Below are 21,486 nucleotides of genomic sequence, written 5' to 3' on the forward strand. Positions count from 1 at the left end.
TACAGCATTATTGTATAATGTTGTGTATCTATTAATAATGTCTCTGTAACATTTAGAAACTTTATTAAAAGTGATCCTTGTGTATCTGTGTAGCTAGTTGACACAGTGACTGCAGTCCACATTTGAAATGCGGCATAACTGTGACTGAAGTCTAAAGATACGTTTGCACCATTTTAAGAAGAATTACAATTCATTTCGTTGATGTAATACACATGTTAAATTTTATATGGCCATATTAATTATTTGTACTGTTGATAAGAATAAACAGGGAGCTTAAAATATCAGGAGCTTTGTTTTTTTGTTCAGTTTTGTGAATTATGTATTTGTATTAATATTTAATATTTCTGGCTTTCTTTAAAATTATTTCATTTATATTTAATAATTTTTTAAATTAAAATTAAGAAAACAGTAATTGTAATTGTTAATTGTCTTCATTAAGTCAGTTTTTATTTATTGTGTAACACTATGAATTACTGTGTATGAAATAAATATGTAATATGCAAATAAACCTGCCTTATCTAAAGCAATTCATTCTTGAAGGGGTTTGGCAAAAAATAAAATAAAATAAAATAAAATAAAATAAAATAAAATAAAATAAAATAATAAAATAAAATAAAATAAAATAAAATAAAAAATAAAATAAAATAAAATAAAATAAAATAAAATAAAATAAAATCTGAGTCACATGTTCCTTTAATAGTAAGCATCTTACAAAATCCTACAACACAAGTATAAAGTGCTAGTCACTTAATCATATGAACACTGTAAGTATGTAATGTTTGCTTGTTAGGATAATATCAACACACTTTGAGATATCAATCAATTAATGTTTTATTCTAAACAGAATATACCAGTCCCTTATTTGTACAAAAATACCTGAAAATGTTACAATTAGAATTTGTAAGCCATTCAGCTATTTACAGAACCAAGCACAACACATTATCAACACAGAATCTGAAAAGAAAAAAAAAAAACTTTTTTTTTTCTATCCATGTGTTTGTTTGTTTGATTGTTTCATTCCCTGAAAGACATAGAATCATATTAACTGAATGAATTTTTTTTTTTTTTTTTTTTTTTTTTTTTCATCGAGAAATCTTACGCAAAGCTCAGGAATTATTACTGACAGTTGGGAGAAGGTTCTGATTATGGCATGAAAAAAGTCACAGAAGTACTGCTTTACATTACAGCGTCCATGTTACACATGCTGTTATGATTCATGACAATAGCAATAATTAACAGATCCACAGATTTACACATTAAGTTCATTCCAAATTGCTATTTATGTATAATGCAATTACTCTATAACATGAACAGTGTAATCAAAAGCCTGACCTCTTTCATCAGAACTGATACTAGTGACAAATGGTCACAAATTCCAGATCAGTAACCATAACCTGAGTAGGAACACCCTCTCAGGTCGACATTAGTGAAGAGAGAGGATGGACCGTAGGGTTTCGAGGCACCTGATATACAAAAATTTTAAAGGAATAGTTCATCCAAAAAAAAAAAGAAAGAAAAAAAAGAAGCTTGTACAGTATATGGAGTACAAAAGGAGTGATATAGCAAAATGTCTAAGTTGCTCTGTTCAACTGTATGGGCAAAAAAGCAGCTTGAAACGACTGGAGGGTAAGTAAATGTTTAATTTTTAGGTGAACTATCCCTTTAAGAAAGGGTGGAAGCTATATGATACAACTCATTCTACAGATGTTGCAGACAAAACTAGAATATCTTGAAGGCCAGAGATTCATTAAGAGAAAAGGGGGGAACTAATAGAGGTCTGGTGTGGACTCAATAAAAAGAAGTACACTGTTAGTTTAATAAAAAAAAAAATACAGAGAAGAAGTCTTGCTGGTCCACAGGACCAGTTTTAAACAGCCTCCACTTCAACCCTGAGCAACCCAGTTACATTCAGTTCTTTTAAATATAAAAATGACATTTATTTCTTTCACCGATAAACTCTCAACAGATCAAACATTTTCTTTCAAACAACAATGGGGAAAATGCAAAAAGAAAAAAGGAACACACACACACAAAAAAAACATCTGTCTTTGATTCATATTTAAGAAACATCTCTACAATATCTACAAGGCATAAATTTGTTAGCGTTTTCATAATAAGTGTATTTGTAAGAATAAGTGAGTTTTTTTAAACAGCAATTTAGCTTAATAATGACCTTCAATGACTAAAGGAGCTCAAGTCCAGTTTTCCGTCAGCTCAATGCAAACATAACATATTCTTTAAGGTCAATTAGCATGACAAAGCAACACAAAATAGAATAGATTCAATATTTACACACTTAACCAAATAATAAAAATGCACTAAAATAAGTCAAGTTTCTTCATTTTATATGCCATTGTGGAAAGAAAAAAAAATCTGTCTCCAAAAATTCAGTGTGGTATCTACAAACTTGAACAGTTGAACATGAATGGAGTGTAACTATAATGTCCTGTTTAGCTGCATGTTACATGATATATGTAAAAATGAAACAATGTTGCAAATGAAATAAATGCGTATAGACAACTGTAATGACTGTAATGTATTACTGTATTAACTCCCAGAGTGTCTGGTTTGTGAACAAACATCCTGCTCACACTCACTTTTAGACTGAATGGCCAACTAGTTAACAAGTAGGTTAAGCGCTAATGGTACTCAGACTATCCTAACGATCAATTTTACTCACACAGGTGATTCACCAGTAACATATAGTAAACTAGCCTTTAAGTAACCTACAACTTCCTCACTGGCAAAATCTTTTTTTTTCTTCTTCTTTTTTTTTTATTATTAAATGATCTCAGAAAAAAATAATCATATATCCTCTAAACTTAATACATCCATCTGTCTGAACCAGGCAGAACAATTCCTTATAAACTGTTACTCTAGAATTATAGTATATATCGAAACGGGTTGTAGAAACTGCTAATTAATAGCATCATAACTGATATGTTGCTAGTTTAGTCCTTGGCTGGCTGATTGTATAGCTTCACTTATCAAACCCTGAAAAATAAAGACAATAATGTCAAGTTCAGAAAGCTTGCGTGTGTATGCTTGTGTCTTTTGGTGAACGTACGACCCACCCAAACTGCAGCTAAATCAACACTGACATATATTCATCCTCAAGGCTTGAATGAACTTAACTGACACTGAGAAAGATATTCAAGTGAATTATAATAGCGCTGACTTATGCCCTGCAGTCTATTTCTGTGGTTAAATCATCCAATGAGGTCTAAGTACTACCTGACAGACTGAAATCATATCCTTATTACACGGCTCTCTGAAATACTTGATTCCTTGTCACGTAATCAAATAAATCAATATTTCTTTATTTTTAATTTGCTTTTTATTTGTAAGTTGCCATGTAATAAGCAGCATAATGTGCAGTCAAAATATCAGGATTGCCCTTTCGAGATTTTTTTTTTTTTTTTTTTTTTTTGAAAACCGGCTGATTGTACATTATCCCTTACTTAACTGAGATGACATGAATTACATATATCTTAGAATACATCTATGAATAAACAGCTTAATGTTACTTTGTGACTGCTATTTTTTTATAGACAACAATATTAAATTTGCAAAATAGACCTTAATTGTGTAGACATCTAACGTGAATGGAAACAAAGCTATATGGAATACATGTAGAATACATGTCTGTTCAATGAGCTGCACCATATCATGTGCTAACTTGTGTTTTCAATATAGTGTCAGATTAACAATTGACAGCGATGTACACAACAGCACAACCCACTGAACAGGCTTTACTGAATCTAGCATTAAAAAAGACCATAAAGAAGGTGTTCTACCGTAGGATGTCGATGAAGAATTAGTGTTCAAAGATTCAAGAAAGGGGTGTAGTTAATAACTGAAAATTCACAAAATTGTGGAAGAATATTATTGAACAGCGCTGAGAAAAAAAAACGAAACTAAATTTCAAGTAATCAAATCCAGATAAATAAATAAATTTGTTGAAGCAATACTTAAAAATGATTGCGTCATTTGCATTTAACTATGCACTGATATCTTGGGTGAACTTGTAGACACGGTGGCTATGCCTTCTCTATCTAGTTTAATACAATATAGGTACAAACTAAAAACATGGCTCTTTCTTTACATTGCGTGCAAAAAAAAAAAAATCTTTACAAATCCGTTGTATCTACTGCTACCATGGACAAGGCAGATCATAAATTCGAACCCCATCTTTCTGTGGGTGTTCTTAGCCCGAGCTTCACAGTGTGCTGTCCTCGAAACAATCTTTCGAAACATGGAGAGAAAACTAGAAAGTCAACAACAAAAATAGACTGGAGCTGGGACTGAAGATAACAGCAGTTCTAAAGATTCCAGTTTGTTGATCTGAGGGTTTAGTGGTTATTACTCAACAGACTCCTCTTTAAAATCAAGGCACCGTTCTTAAAGGATGTGGTGGTAATGTCAGTTTATATATAGGTCATAGTTCACTCAAAAACTAAATTTGGCCATCATTTTTCATCTTCATGTCTTTCCAAAATCTTTTCATTTTTTAGTGTATACGAGTTAGATGTAAGCTTGGCTTGACGTCAAAATTGCAGATGGTTCCTCACACAAAGCTATCATGTGGCAGCGTTTTAGTACTCAAGACAGGACTCTTGAGTTGTCATGCACAAGGGAACATTTGGACTCGCACTCAACCTTCTTGCGGTCTCGAATACAATACTGTCATATGGCTTGAAATATAGCGCATGAGTCATATTTAATTTTTTTTTTTTTCCTGGAAACTAAAAGCCATGGTCACTATGAACTAAGAAATACAGTTGTATGGCAATTTACAACTGTACAATCTGTGTTCTACAAAAAAGAAGAAAGTCACATGGTTTTTGTACAGCAATAGGGTGAGTAAATAACCCAATTTCATTTTTGAGATCAACTATTCCTTGAAGGAGTGAAGGGACATGTCAATTCATGGTATGGCCAGTAGAGAGTGCTGCAGGTTATGTTTTGTGAAGGGGAAAAACTACCCAAGTGTCTAACAGGATAAAAGAGGCCAAATGAGCTCTTTGCTCAACACAATGAGCACATAAAAAGAAAACAAGTGTCTAAATATTCTAGTGATTACTGGTGAAAACAATAAAAAGCACGAATTTAACGGCAACGTCTTTTCACAGTACTGAAACCACCAATCGGGTGTCCGCATCTCACAGGACATTCTAGAATCAAATCTGCTTGATTTATGAAAGCAACAATTGCCATAGCTTGGTTGTTCCTGGTTCATGAGTGCAAAATGAAATCAAACGTGATTTACGAGTGTTCTGCTGGTCTTCCCAAACCGTTATCTGCACGATTAAGACCGTGGATCCTGAAAACTCCCTCTGGATGATTGTCCTGAGAACCTGCTCTGGCCACGGTCGAGTGTGCAGGTGGCTGAGAGGTTCGTCAGCAGCTAACACGCAAGCTTTATTTCCTTTATTTCTTGCTGGACCTGTTTGTGTTTGTTCTTTTGATTTCCTCTCTCCTTGATAGAGAGTTGCTCTCGCAGTGTGCTTTTCTCCAGCCCAGCAGCACAGCATTACACCACAGCACATGACGTCTGAGTGTTTGTATTTAGGCGGAATCAGGCAAATGGAGGTCATAAGGCCACAGTGGTGCAGGGGTGTTTAAGTTTGCAAGGCAGAACTCCTCTGTTCAGCGTGTAGAACTCCACCAACTGGATCAGGTCCGTGAATTTCGTGGCGCCATCGTCGAGGCTCAAGAACATTTGACCGTCTTCTTCACACTGGAAAATGAAAAACATAAAACTTTTATGCATTCTGAAATGTGTCAGGCTGCAATTTAAATAGCATTCTAAACTGTCGGCTTCTACGGTGAGGTTTCTCTACTGGCAGAGCTACCGTTTGAAAAGATTCTTGCTGAGCATGTTAATTGAAGTCACGTTGACATGTTTATAGCCAGATACCTGATTAATAACACAGTTTAAAGGCTCAACCTTTTGAAGTTTAACTCTATCGCCCTCCTGGAGTATTTGGAGGTTTGTTACAGGCACAGCAAAGCAAGAATGCTTGTTATGTACAGCGTGCTGTGCACTTGCAATGCATTGGCCCAACATTTGCATCTGTGCAAATGTGTCTTTCACACTCATTATCATCAAGGTAGTATTCAAAAAATCAAATGCATACTTGGAATACTTGACTGTTTTAAGAGTATGCCATATGTGCATCAGCACACAAAGTTAATAAGCTACATGTTTTGAGTGCAGAAACTATAAAATCTTACCGGTAAAATCTGGAAATGTTTGATTTTCTGGTGATGACACATTGTAAGTACAAATGCCTTAGGATTGCTCTGGCTATCCCTCAAGAGAAACATTCTGTTGCACAAAAGACAATTAGATGTAAGTATATCTTGCATAGTTAGAACAGAGAATCATCCAGAATGTTGTTGAGAAGAACTAATGAGCTATGATATGTACCCATCCACTCTGCCCTGCTGATGGATCAACTTGTGGGACTCCTCCCGTGAAATACGACCGTGAAACCACAGCTGAGTTCTGTGGATAACTGGATCAGAGGAGATACAAAATGATGGTGAGCACTTTTCTATTGAGTAATGTGCATATTTAGTGCTAACTTTCCTTTAAATGCATGGATTATACATTCTTAAATTGCAAAGATTTTATTATTGATGTAATAGAAATTAATAACTTTTTTTTAAATCCAATTGTACTTTTATTTACATTACCAGCTAAATGTTTGGACATTGGATTTGTACCAAACATACCACCTTTACATTGAAAGAAATGAATTATTTTATTCAGCAAGAATGCATTACAGTGATCAAAAGTGACAGTAAATCATTTGTTACAAAGAATTTACTTTAACTTTCTCTTGATTAAAATATAACATGTACCATGGTTTCCACAAATATATTAAGCACAACTGTTTTTTTTTTTTTCAAATTGATATTAATATGTATTTTTTTTCCAAACCAGCATATTACTATAATTTCTGAAGGATCACATGACATTGAAGACATAAGTCGGCTACTAAAAATGCAGATTTGCCATCCAGTTATAATAATTATTCACTATTCTACTGTATTTTTGATCGAATAAACATAGACTTGGTAAAAACAAAAGGCTTCTTTCAAATACAAAATTAGGCATGATAAAGTAAATATAAATGTAAAAAAGTAAATATATATCAAAATACTGATTTAAACACACTAGAAAGTACCTCCGCTTAATGATGAGGGGTGTAATGGGCTGGGGCTTCCTAGTATATTCATACGGTGACTTCTTTCTGAAAAAAGACAGGGAGACATAAACCACACAGTCAATCAACTTAAAAATTTTTATATCATACTAATTTGATTACAAAACAGTAAACAGCAAATTTTACATCTGCATTATCTGTGTTGCACTGGTAAACACTGCTTAGAAACATAATTCATATTATCTGTAATTCATCTAGATCAGGATAGAACGTCTGGTTGATATTTTAAAAATAAAATGACTAAACAATCAAATCAAAGAGCATCATTGGAACCTACTCTCCAGGCATGTCCCTCCTCCATGGCAGCACTCTGAGCCTCCACAGGATTGTCGATCACTCGGCCTATCCTCCCTGAGAAATCCATGGCTACCAGAGAGTTCTCTGAGACACTCCTCTGGAAAAGAAGACCGGAAGTTACAGTGACTTTGTTTGCCATATTACAGATGTGTTGTCTTTTGATAATTATCTAGTCAATATCTAGTGCATGTTCTAAACCAGTAAGCAGTAGTTAAAACTTTTTAAGCATAACATGAACATGCATGGATTGATCTCTGTTAATTTTTTTTTTTTTTTAAATTGTCAGCATTGCATAATATCCATAGGACAAGCTGTAATAATAACTTCACTGCCAACACTTGAACAATCATTCCATAATGTGACATCATGGCCCACATACTGACACATGTCTGATTAATGCTCCATCTGTGAGGTAGAAAGGAAGACAGAGAGAATGCAGGAGTAGATTAAGTGAGTGAGTGTCTTACCACAGGCGCTGAGAAGTGTGAAAGCAATGTTTTTCGCTGCTGGGGGATCTTGTAATTTTGATAGAGTAAAATTCCATACTATAAGGAAGAAAAAAAAAAGTGTTAAACAGTTGAAAAAAATAATGATACCCTTAACAAAATACCACAATAAAATGTAATGCTGATGTACAGAATTGTTCATTGTGTTTTCCTCAAAGTAAAAAAAGCCGCTGCCAGAATTCAAAAATGAATTTGCTCCTCAAATATGCTCTCATGACAGCAGCATTAGCTGCAAGTGTAAGGTGCCCATTTTCATAACTGCATTTGAATAAATTTGTCATTTTTCCCCTTTCAGTGCACGTCATACATCATTTACGTCTGATGCATAGAACATAACTGCATTATGTTCATCACAGATGCTCTAGATCAGTCAAAGAAAAGGGTGTAGGTTCTAGATCAGCCTTAAAAAGTTTGAAGGTTTTAGATCACCCAGGGAAAGAATGAAGGTTCTAGAATAGCTAAGGAAAGAGTGTATGTTGTAGATCAGTCAGGGAAAGGATATTGGTTTTAGATAAACCTTGAAATGCATATGGGTTCTAGATCAGTCAGGAAGAAGGTCTAGATTCTGGAAAGGGTGCAGTTTCTAGATGAACATATGAAAGGGTACAGTTTTTAGAATAGCCATGAAAAGCAAAGCAATGGGTTCTAGATTAGTCATGGAAATTAGCAGCTTCTAGATTAGTCAAGGAAAGTAGATTTTAGATCAGGCCAGGAAAGGAAGGGGTTCTAGATCAGCCTGGAGAAGGTGAGCATTGTAGATCAGCCAGGGAAGGTTAGCAGGTTCAGCTGCAGATCAGTTAAGGAATGGGTGCAAATCCTAGATTGGACAGGTAAAAAAGGTGTGGGTTCTAGATCAGCCAGGAAAGGGTGAGGGTTCTAGTTCAGTTAGCTAAAGTTTAGGTTCCAGGTGAAGTGCACCCTTTAAAACTGCCAGTAATAAGAAGAGGTATCAGATCATTCAGTGAGATTTTTCAGGTTCTAGATCATTCAAGGTAAAGGTTAAGGTTAATAAACCAGGAAAAGGATGTGGGTTTTAGGTCAGCTAGGGAAAGAATGCAAGTTCTAGAACAGCTAAGGAAAGAGTGCATGTTGTAAATCAGTCAGGGAAAGGATATTGGTTTTAGATAAACCTTGAAATGCATATGGGTTCTAGATCAGTCAGGAAGAAGACTCAGATTCTGGAAAGGGTGCAGTTTCTAGATGAGCATATGAAAGGGTGCAGTTTTTCGAATAGCCATGGAAAGCAATGGGTTCTAGATTAGTCTGGGAAATCAGCAGCTTCTAAATTAGTCAAGGGGAGAAGAATTTAGATCAGGCAAGGAAAGGAGAGGGTTCTAGATCAGCCTGGAGATGGTGAGCATTCTAGATCAGGTTTGCAGGTTCAACTGCAGATCAGTTAAGGAAAGGGTACAAATCCTAGATTGGCTAAGGAAAAAGGTGTGGGTTCTAGATCAGCCAGGAAAGGGTGGGGGGTCTAGCTCAGTTCGCTAAAGTTTAGGTTCCAGGTGAACTACAGAGAAGGTGCCGAGTGCACCCTTTAAAACTGCAAGTAAAAAAGAGGTATCAGATCAGTCAGTTAAATTTTTCAGGTTCTAGATCACTCAAGGTAAAGGTTAAGGTTAAATAAACCAGGAAAAGGATGTGGGTTTTAGGTTAGCCAGGAAAAAAAACTGTGGGTTCTAAGGCAGTCAGGAAAAAGGCTCAGGTTCCAGATGTAACATGGAAAGGGTGCAGGTTCTAAATCAGCCAGGAAAAAGGCACAGGTCCATTAGCCAGTGAAATGTGGTTCCACTACCAACCTTGAAGAGTCTGAAGGCCGTCATCCAGCATGTTCTGCTCTGCTCATCCTCTGCACACAACATCCTCAGTTCCTTCACTTCATTCCTTACTTTGTTAGGCTGCAAATAATCAATGCACAACATTAGTCACCCTGCTACTAAAACTTTGTGAGATGTTTAACTATGTTTTCTGCATAAGAGAGTGCAATGCTTAAAGCTTTTTAGACTGAATTTGTGTTGAATGTTTAACATTTAACTTTTCAGAGCTTATCTAATTTAAGAGCTCTCATAACAGATCTCATAAACTTACTTTTATGCAGAATTCAAAGTCAGTCGGTGCATTGTGCAGCTTTCTCCCTGTTATTACTGTAAATACATTGCTGTCCTCCAGGTCTGCTAGTAGCTGTAAATGCCTGGGCTCCTGTGAAAGATCAGCCAACAGCTCATGTCATTTAATGGATAAGGAGGGGAGAGGGCACTAAAAGAGCACTCAGAAATGGGGGAGGGGACGGTTCTAACCAGCACCTGATGACATTAACAGAGGCTTGTACATGATGTAGACTGGTAAAACACACTAGTTTTTTTTTTTTTTTTTTTTTTTTTTAAATAAAGCAAGCAAAATTTAAGTTTGGGGTTGTCATTTCACCAGTATGAAAGATAACTCACCTTTGACGTTCCTTTTGTTGAAAAGTACAACCCTGACCGTCTTAAAAACACATACAGTTTCTTCCATGATTTCCTGCCCATTTCTTTCACATACAAATATCCCTGGATCTCAGGACAACTGCTGGAGTTTAAAAAGTTCTGGAGGTAAAAGAAGAAAATAACTGAAATTTCAATAAAACAAACAGTCAGCTAAGATTTGTAATTTTCTTTTCTGTGTGAACTATTCACAACCAGGTTTTAACAAAGGTCTGAACGTGCTAATAAACCACTGATTAAAAATAATATTTCTTAAACTGGATATTCAGGAAGGTTTTGGGGAACTCGAGGAAATTAGCTAAATCTGACTAAATGTGTGTATATTAAGAGAAATATATTTATTTATACTGTAAATAAAATACTGTAAATAATCAGTCAATTGTGAAAAAAAAAATCAGTTGTATGTAGCATATCTTTGTTCACTAACACAGTTGTCAGCTACTGTAGATTCTAAGATAAGGGTCTTATCTTGTAAAAAGTCAAAGATGTGTGGTCTGATGTTAGACCAGTGGGTGATGGGAAAGAGAACACGTGTCTGTGTTGTACCTGCAGGAGCTGAGATGGGGGGATGGTCCCGTTGGTTTCCTGACACCAGGCAACCATTTGCTCTGGGAAGAAGTTCTGTCAAAAAATAAAAATAAAATAAAAACATGTTTTCTTAGTGATATATGCTATTTACACTAAGTGCAAATATCTATAGATTCTATTTACACTCTGTTGAAATAGAAGGATTTTCTGCTATTTTACTACTTATTTCAAGCTGATGTTTGACAACCATCTTTTGTAGTTTTGACTACCCCAATCACACGTTGGTGGGCGGAGTTAGTGTAAATAGCCTCTGCCAACAATGCAGGCCATTTGCACTTAGTGTAAATAGACACTGCATTTAATATAACTACAACAACTACTAATAATAATAATAATATTAATAATAATGATGCAAAGTAACAAGAAATTTTCTATGATTAAAGATATCCATCTGCTTGTTTAACATTTTGCCTCATCACACAGAAAAACCAATCTTCAACAAAGGGAAAGGTTTTGTAATGACTGCTGGAACCTTAGTGGCTAAGGTGGATGAAAGAAAAGAGCAATTATTTGAAATTATTCTAAAAGCTCCTTGGTCGAAAAACCCACAAAACAATGGAGTATTACATAATCTTTTAAAAGCATAAGCCTGCCACCCATGGACTTTCCTCTAATGATTTTCTACCACCACAAGGAATTTCAGGTTCAGTACAAAGCTTTTCATAGCATGGAAAATAGCTTTAAAAATAAATTCATAACAAATATTATTAACAGTGCACATAATGTCTTAGAATTTAAAAAAAAATTGGTACAGGATTGTATATAACCTACACCATATTAAATGATGAACTGACATAAATATTTTAAATTACTTACTTTTTATGGTATAACCAACTGAATACATCAATGATCTGTTATGTATTATATGTAAAGGATAATATAAAGTCAGTCATTTGTAATTGCAAAATAATCTTCAAATCCTCAACATGAATCCCTAAAGGGTTTTGGTTGTTTTTGTTAATAATCTGCTGACTTTACACTGTCTATATTTTCCACTGTTACCTATCAAATAAATAATAAATCAACATGAAATTTTGATGTTTTGAGTGGAAATTATTTTATTATGAGAAGAAAGAGCCAATGGAGAGACATGAAACTAGCAGAGCTGTGTATGAAATTAGCTGCATAAGTTTAACTGTACATTTTCTCCAGATCAAGATCTATCAGTATCCAGTATTCCAAAGAGCCACATTCAGCTGTGCAGGCCACATACTTAAATTCTTCCCAAATGGAAAAACATCAGCATACAAATGCTTGTTAATCCCATAAGTGACTGAACAATCATGGATGAGACAAATGAATGGAGAAATCATCTTGAAACTGATTGTCAGTGTCACATCGGGTGAACATTTTTCTGACTTGCGTGAGAATCTTTACGGAAGTCACACTATATCTGACTGTGTATTTAATATAATTTGTTTTTTATTCATTTTATGGAAGCACATACATTTTGCCAAGTGTAAATGGGATGCAATCTGATCAGTCAAGCCACAGAAGGTGACTATGTGTAAACAGGCCCAAAGTAAGTGTTACCAAAGATTCTATAGTCAATAGCGTACTTGTGTTACAGCAATTTAAAACAGTGTCAAGGGTCAAAAAAAAAAAAAAAAAAAAATCTTATGATTAAAGCAGAGATTTCCTTCCCCTCTCTTTCTCCAGCTTAATTTACAAGAGGACTGAATGTTCGTGAAAGTGTTTGATTACCAACCCAAACAGTAAGAGGCATGGGTTTCTTTTGGATTGTGTGTGAGAGAGTGTGAGAGCAGCTCACTGAACTGGAATCATGTCACTTGATATCTGCATCTACCAAATAAGACTGAAAACAGTCCATTAATGTGAGGAACTTTCCTTCAGTGTTAATCCGTGTCACGTTACTTATGTACCTACTGACACCTACACCTAGACTACGAGACAGAAATAAAAAATAATCTACAATCACCTTAACCTTATTATGAAATAGTTCAAGTGAGGTCTTGGATTAACTTACCAAAGGATTTTTAAAGAATTCATATTTGGCATAGTTCTTCCTGAAGAGAAATTTGCTCTCACTGGTCATTGACGCCTGCACTTGGACAACCAGTTCATGGTCTTCTAAACATCTCTCTGTGGAATTATGGAGAGAAAAAAAAAGAATCAGGTTAAAATAAGTCACATACACCCTTCGAGATCTGTATTGCTCTTCTGAAAAGATCTGTGTGTATAGACATATGACAAAAATGCATCTTTGTAACCAAAGACTCATGCGTGGTGTAATATTTGCATCCTGAATGACATCATTGTCTGTTAGCATTCATGCAGGCAGACAAAAAATAAACAGGGTGAGCGATCCCTGCCTGATGAAAAGAGAGTTTGTCTGGAGGAGACAAATCCCCCCACACACAACCTCTCTCCCCACCCCCCAGTAAAGTGACTTACTGACTTAAAAAAGCTCTCCATTTGATCTATGCATAGATCTCTATTCAGTTTCTCTGTCTTTATCACAATCTCTGTCCTATGGGTCTAAATGTGTAGTTAATGCTAGTCATGAATGCTAAAAAACGACCCTTAACTCTTACATGGACATGTTCTTCATCCAACTTTTGAACTGTTCAGAGGGCTTGTTTGACAACAGGATGCAACAGGGGGATACACTGCACCAACCCCAAAAACATCCTTAAGGGGCGATTACAGTACTTTTTATTCCATATGAATATGGAAGACAGGAAACGCAATGACTGATAGCCTACATCATGGTGTGACCTCTTCGCACTGCAGTAAAGCAGAGTAGATTTCATGTTTTGGATAGTTTATATGTTTTTAGGAAAAATAATGTTTTTGTTTTTTTTCCAAGACGTTGTGACATCATATTACAACCATCACATTATCCGAAATTTTGCATGATCAAAGTCTAGCATGAGCCACAGCTTTACCAAAATACAGATTGAGAAGTTAGAGATAAAATACAGTAAGGCAATAAAGCTGAGAAAACTATGGTGTTCAATACAAGGTTAAAATAAGTCAAATATGTTTCTAAAGTGCAATTTGAAATAAAAACAAACATCAACTCAAAGTGTCTGATTTTCAAGCAGGTTTTTTTTTTTTTTTTGTATCGACCAAAGTAAAGCAATTTACTTCCTGATGTCCTGATGGTTAATGGTAAAAGAACTTGGCTTGTTGTCCTCAACTAAGGCTCGAACCTGAGGCTCGGCTTGAGCTCTGTGTTCAAACCGCCACTGTGGTACTACCTAGTGGGAGTATTACGTTTGGAACTTGATATTTTTGGTCTTCTCTATTCTGTTCTAAACTTCTCTATTCTCGATACAGACACTTTTAAAAATTTACTTAACCTAATGGCCTTTATGTGGCAATATCTAAATAATTACTTAAATATGGTCTAATCATCATGCACAGCATGAATGTGTTAAGCATACAGTGCATGAGCCATGTGAATATTTTTTATGATGCATTTATGGTGCTTTTGCGTTCTTTTTGAAGCTTTAAAACTCTAGCACATTATTAAAAAATCTAATTTAATGTGCAATGAAAATGTATTTTATGGTTTAAACTGAGATGAGGGTGAGAAATGACAGAACTTTCATTTCTGAGTGAACTATTCTTTTATGGTAAGAACCGTGCATTTTCACTTGCTACAGTGCAAAAAAAAATTAATTCTTCTTTTCCCACCACATTTGTTCCTTTCTACAGTCACTGTGTCTAGAAAGCATATAACAATTATTCACCCTAACAACAATTTTGTATATGTGTATCAATTTATGCGCACTTTAATCCACTTTACGACAAACCCTGTTTATGAGTTTTCCCTACAACACATCCATCTTGAAATGACGCTTGGAGATACAGAAGTACTCTGAAGTGACAAGCTTTTCCATCATCCCACCGTTCAATATTTGGCTTAGTAAGGAGAGAGTCGGGATTGCAGAGAGATGATGTCATGCTTTCGTTCAACCGCACTTTGCACTATTCTAGCAGAATGGATCCATAACAAATGAGGAATGGACCTGCTTTGACGTTTTAAACGCAAGCTGTTTCGCATATAAAATAAAGCATTTGTCCGAACTGTTTGTGTCAGTACTGTTGTGCAATGTAGAAAAGTGAATCAAGACATGAGTCAGAAAAATTAAATTAATATTATTAATGTCAAGGTATCAGGGATACCAAATACCAACAAAGTGGCTATTTTCAGAGATTGGGCTTACCTTAAACAAGTTAAAAAAAGTTTAAAACTTAAATTCCAAACACGCCTTTTTCGTATGTGTAGCATTTTCGAAGTCTGATCCATTTGAGTAACTGAGTTCATTTAGATAAATTGGTTCAAAAAAGCAGTACACTAACTGACCATACTGATTTCTCCATACTGATTTCTCTTAACAGAAATCTCTGAGGTATTTTTTATATCTTTTTGTTTAGTTTATGATGCAGTTCACCATGTTTTCATCAGATATAGAAACTAAAGTGATTTTTTATTTTTATTAGTTGCATTTAGTGTTTAGTTTCCAAACAACTTTATACTGTCATTGAGATTCTCATTGCTTTTGTGTCAGATAAACATGATTACATGATTAATTGTTGATTAAAATAATCTGATACTTACATGTGAAACAATATATTTCCATTATCCTCTTTAATATCTGAAACGTAGTTAGCTACATTTTATTAATAGCTTACAATGTAGCTACCTACTTTTTTAAAAATATTAACTTGACTGTAGGTTAACCACATTAAATCAACAGTAGACGGATAGCTTTTGGCAGCTACAGTTTCAAAATTCCCCAACATTTCTCAAAATGTCCTAATCATCTGTTGGATCTCAAACACTCACTTGGAAACTGAAAGTAAAATAGAACATTGAAAGAATGATGAAAGAATGATGATACAGAGAAAGGAAGCAGGATGTCTGTTGAAAATAAAAAGAAAATGGTTTGTTTGCCAAACAAAGCAAATAGTTGTAATGGAAAACGAAATCTTGTCCAGACCACGTACTCGGGTGGCTGAACTTCCTGTATGACTCGTTGCCCTGGGCTGACTTCAGTTCTACTAGCAAGCCTCACGTTCATGCCACAGGTTATTTGAGGTAACCAATTAACACACAGCATGCGTAAGCCTAGAGATTTGCCCACAACATGTGCACTCTGACAGCAACCGTCAACGTCAAAAAAAAAAAAAAAAAACACTGACCATGTTTGAGTTTAAAGCGGTATGAGCTAAAGCACTATAATAGTTCTAATTACCAGCAATAAAACGCAAATAATTATATAACGCTACATAGTTAGGATGGCAAAATCAGGAGGCTTATGTACATTTAACGTACAAAAAACATGGTAACACTTTATTTTAGGGTCTCTTAACTATTTGCATATTAACATGCATATTACTAGAATATTAGACATTTATTAGTAGTAATTAAGCACATATTAATGCCTTATTCTATACGACCTTATTCTACATCCCTAATCCTACCCAATACCTAAACTTAACAACTACCTAACTAACTATTAATAAGCAGCAAATTAGGCTTTTATTGAGGGAAAAGTCATAGTTAATAGTGAATAGGTGTTCCCTATTTTAAAGTGTTACCAAAAACACTTCCCAAAGTTGTGTGTCCAATCAAAGTATATGGTATTTAGACAAATTCATTTGTCATCTTCTAAAATCTAGCCAAATTAGGCAGATATCAACATGCATAGGGTGTCATGCTAACATTCTGGGAAAAAAAAAATGAACAGATCTATGCAAGATAAAAGGAAATATCATTTAAACTTCTTTACCTATGGATTAAAATGCGTATAAACTTTAATTTTTCCGGTAGTTGAATATTGGATCATAAACAGCTTTGGTGCTATATTGGGTCACCTTATAAATTGTGTCCTGAAGCACAAAACACATGAATATCCTGTGCTCGACCCTAAAATACCAGAACCAGTACCAGTTCAACTCTTGGGGAACTTAACTTCCTGTTATGTCTCTCCGTGAGACGGGATTTCCCCCGGCGATCGTTAATCAATTACCCTCAGCCTGAGGACATAAAAGGATGAATCAAGGAAGTCTGTCTTCTTCTCTTACATGGTCATCATTGATTTCAACTCTAACACAAAAGACCCTGTAATTACTGCATCTAAAGTGGTTGACGCACACACAGACACTTTAAAACAGCTCTATAAATTCACTCGCTCCACTCTAGCCTAGAAAACATGCAAGTCAGTTACCGAGTCCCAGGGCTGGATGATGCTCCACAAGCGCCCAACTGTTATCGTCCACACAATGGTTTTTATAGACGAGAAACTGGCACAGGTCTCGCGCCATCATGTCGGCTGGGATCTCCACCACCTTTCCCATTCCATCCTCACTGAAGATTTTTATAATCTGAAATACATAAAAAAAAAAATCAGATATCTTAGACATGATGATGAGATAAAATTTTAACAACAGTAACAATTTCTTCCATGGAAAAACATATTTACATACTGGGAAATTTTACTGCGTCACAAGACAATTTTATTTTCTAGAGCCCCGGCGGTAATATAATAAACATTAAATAGTGAAACACAACAGCATTTTATGTGAACTTACGATATCTTTATACGAAAAAAAAAAAAGAATATATGTATCTCTTCAAAGGCTTTGACCAAGAGTGTAAAGCCATTAATGCTCAAATCCAGGTCTTTTCACATCCACATTCCATGTCTAGACTACATCTTTACTAATATGAGTAGGAGAAGCTAAAAAAAGGTTTAATTCGAAATAGTTTGGTGCTCGACACTAAACGAGTCCCGTGCCATTGTATCCCCTTCATCACACACATACTAGGTTTTCTCGAAAATTCTCTATCCCTATTTGCAACATCGCTAACACATTCTGAGATCTTTCATACGTTCTCTCGCCCAGCACACTTCAGCCCACAACACATACGTTTAGAAATCCATTCTGCCAACCTTTACAGCTTTTCCACGACATTTACTCAGAAGAATTCCATAATTCAGTCAAACCGTGGATGTAACCGTTCCCGTCACGCTCTATTTTAGATTTTCAGCTTCATTCTACAGGTTTTATTTTTCTCCTCACTACAGACATACACCAGCTCCCCAGACTCTTCTAGTCGCCTAATGGGAGAGGGATTCCGAAGTAGCCAGGAGGAGCTGTAGATTTGGGCTGAGAAGAATCCTTACCTCCCCAGGCCTGAGCAGGCAACAGTCAGAAGAACACGATGGCATTTTCCCCAGCAGCCTGTGTCCTCCTCCACACTCTGAGAGACGAACCAGCTCCCCGAATGTCTCCACAACTCCACAAGAGAGAAAAAAAGGACCAAAAAAAGGAAAAAAGCAGTTCCGATGCTTTGCAGATGCTTCTTCCTGTCAGTGGCTCAGCGTATCCTACCTGTCACACTCTCCCTCCTTCTCTTTCTCTCTCTGTCTAGCTTTGGCGCAGGACAGAGCATGCAGATGGCACTGTTTCCAGCTTGGCAGACAACTTGCCTCTGTTCCCCTCACAAAGGGTTACAGCCACAGGCTTTTAGGTAGTGAATCAAACCACACTTCCCTAACCAATCATAGGGCTAGCTCAAGCTGATGTAATCATTCCCACACAGACACAGTCGCACACACAAACTCACACACCCCTCAAACACGCACACACATCGACAGACGCACATACACAGACGTGCAGTCATACGCACGCACAGCCTTAACTTTTCTTTCCCCCTTCTGCATAGCTTCAGTTTCTTTTCACTCTCGAAATGAGAACAGCTCGTTTTTAGCAGCTCGTTTGTTTCCTCTGAAGTGGAGAGGACGATAAGACCGAACAGACAAAGCTTCTCGGCTATCTAAACCTTCATTTCCAGAGTCTTGAACGAGTTTCATGATAGGACTTGTTGAAAGTTTTCTTACTTTCAAAAGCCCAGCTTTGAAGTTGTTAGTTTGAAGCCAGAAATTTCTCTCACGACAGGGCAAGACTCATTACAGCTGAAATGAAACAAATGCCAGCACTTGAGACGCCGCTCTCTGCCTTCCCCCCCAGCCAAACTTTATGCCAACATTCCTCCACTAAAGCCGAGAAAAAAAACTAAAAGCAAACCCCAGTGGTTTCATTGGTGACCCCTGAATTCTCACACACACTCACACATAAACCTAAACACACGCGCAAACAAGGAAAGAAGTCATACGCAAACTTTCAGACAGCTAATTCAACAGAAGACAGACACAATGCGGATACACCCACCCATTTCTGTGGAAGTGAATTGAGTTTTTCTCTTTAATGGACCCAGGGTTTCATCTCAAGGCTTTATCTCTCTCGGTTTTGATACTTGCACGCATATCTGCTTGACTGACCCTGCTAAAATTAACTTTCTGTGACCACAGGAAACCGGACAGAATGGACGACTCAATCCTTTTCAATCCTTTAGGAGACTATTTCAGTTATGGGGGTGGGGAGGAAGGGTGAGAGCGAGAGGAAGTCGGGGATAGAGGGCCGGAGGGAGTACTGGAATCAGTCCAGAAGAAAGAGTCAGTAGGGGTGGTAACATAAAAGGTATGCAAACTCTCCAGTGCTCCAGCTGGCTTGACTGCTCCTCCTCTTCTCCTCCTCCTTCTCCTTTCTTTCAATCATCACTCTACCATTTAGGCAGTCAGAGGGGAGAAGACTGGGTCACATATGTGCACACACCATCTCATAGCGTCATAAGCTGCAGCCATGTCATGCGATGTACAGCGTGTCCATCATTACCCTACTGACCCATATTGCCAAATGGTGACTGTTGGACTCTGTGTAGGAGTTTGTCTGTAAATGTTTGCATTGTCATCTTGACCTGTTTATTTTTATAGTATAACCATCAGGGACATACCATTATTTAACAAAAGTATATATATGTACATTCACCCCCACTCCACTTTTTTAGACAAAATCATATTTCAAGAGCTTTATTTTCCATTTATATTAACTTCTGGACCAAGTAGAAACCAGCATGCAAAGGATAACCAGTAAGCTTATTTACCAATCTCTGTCTTTCAGCAAATCTAATGTGCGTATGTAATGTCAAATATTATTATCTATGATTGAAGCTGATAAGTTTTATAATGTGTCTCACCCACTTTGATTTTTCCAACATCCCTGATCACTAAAATTCACAGGGCTTGGGACAAATTTTTTATGCTCCTGATAGCAGTAGAGTGAGGCCAGACATTACTGAAAGAAGTAAGGAAATGGAACTAGTTTCAAATTGGTGTCACCTGTATGCTATTTGAATATATGAAAATGCAAATAAGATTCAAGAGCTAAAGCAAAGGGCAAGATTTTCTCTCAAACAAACTTATTGCATTGCTTTAAAATGCTTGGAATACAGACAAGTCATATGGACTACTTTTATGAAACCTTTGTGAAGCTTGACACAATATGCTTTTGTTATATGGAAAGAACTGCTTGGATATCCTTCAAAACATCTTTTTTTGTAGAAGAAAAATGTAGTATGAGTTTAGAATCACATGAGGGCAAGTAAATGATGACCAAAAGTGTCTGAGCACATATGCTAACTGCTAGGCTACAACTCTGACAAGTGTTTGTTTCCAAAACGTAGGAACTTTTTCCATTGCAAATCTGGAAGTCATTGGAATCTTTCAGAGTCCCGAAGTGCCTCCAGAGCATAGCTAACTCTCTTATTTACCAAGAAAAACAAAGATTAGTTAGCAATCAGATTGCTATGAGCAAATGAATGCATCAGCCATGAGATGTTCCAGTCCATCCCAAAATAGATATGTTACATAACACAATTATATTGTCACGCAGGAGTCTTTTTCCCGACAGTGTCAAGAAAAAAAAGAAAAAGAAAAAAACATATTATGAGAGTTAATGTCTTCAGGTTGTTAATTCAGCAGTAAGTCAAACAACTGATGATACCAGATTGTGACAGAATTGGCATTAATGAAGCCAACAAATATTACCACACCTACTTTTCCATTCAGTAATTAAAGCTGTTAGAGGTAAGGAATGGTGTTAACTTTGGTTCCAGGCTACACACTTCCTGTCTTTCATCTTTCCTTTTTTCCAGTGTGCTCATGTCTCTGAGTCACAAAGAATGAATAAACAACTGTTTTAGGGAATAAAGTGCCAGTTCTAATGCCCAGTATATAGTTTCTTCACATTTTAAAAGGAATCTACTGGTTTATACACAAGTGTCAGCTTCATTTATGTTCTGAACCGTTTGTATAAATAACATGTTGTATATATCTGTCCAAGGACCTCCTGCAATACCTTTCCCTAAGGCCCCAAGGATTGAAAACCTTGGAAACAGATTAATCCCTGAATGCTATTTTACATACTGTAGGTAGACATTGCTGTAGAGAAGACAATGAATATGTCTATGTGTGTTTGTGGGACTCTTGTTTTTCAAATTGG

General features: G+C 36.2%; 1 protein-coding gene across 1 annotated transcript in view; it reads right to left on the reverse strand.

Moving 5' to 3' along the window:
* Window positions 1-675: 675 nt before the first annotated feature.
* The window catches only part of LOC109066341 (growth factor receptor-bound protein 10-like), a 98,068-nt gene continuing 77,257 nt past the window's right edge, over window positions 676-21,486 (reverse strand). The window contains exons 7-18 of the mRNA XM_042740500.1: window positions 17,310-17,466; window positions 13,094-13,209; window positions 11,065-11,139; window positions 10,483-10,620; window positions 10,127-10,237; window positions 9,838-9,936; window positions 8,000-8,077; window positions 7,509-7,629; window positions 7,197-7,262; window positions 6,434-6,521; window positions 6,238-6,331; window positions 676-5,740 (exon numbers count right to left, since the gene is read on the reverse strand). Of these exons, the coding sequence (XP_042596434.1) occupies window positions 5,594-5,740; window positions 6,238-6,331; window positions 6,434-6,521; window positions 7,197-7,262; window positions 7,509-7,629; window positions 8,000-8,077; window positions 9,838-9,936; window positions 10,127-10,237; window positions 10,483-10,620; window positions 11,065-11,139; window positions 13,094-13,209; window positions 17,310-17,466 (1,290 nt within the window). The 3' untranslated portion in view covers window positions 676-5,593. The remainder of the gene's footprint in view (window positions 5,741-6,237; window positions 6,332-6,433; window positions 6,522-7,196; window positions 7,263-7,508; window positions 7,630-7,999; window positions 8,078-9,837; window positions 9,937-10,126; window positions 10,238-10,482; window positions 10,621-11,064; window positions 11,140-13,093; window positions 13,210-17,309; window positions 17,467-21,486) is intronic.

The sequence above is a fragment of the Cyprinus carpio genome, chromosome B16, assembly GCF_018340385.1.
Source record: "Cyprinus carpio isolate SPL01 chromosome B16, ASM1834038v1, whole genome shotgun sequence".
NCBI classification, from domain to species: domain Eukaryota; kingdom Metazoa; phylum Chordata; class Actinopteri; order Cypriniformes; family Cyprinidae; genus Cyprinus; species Cyprinus carpio.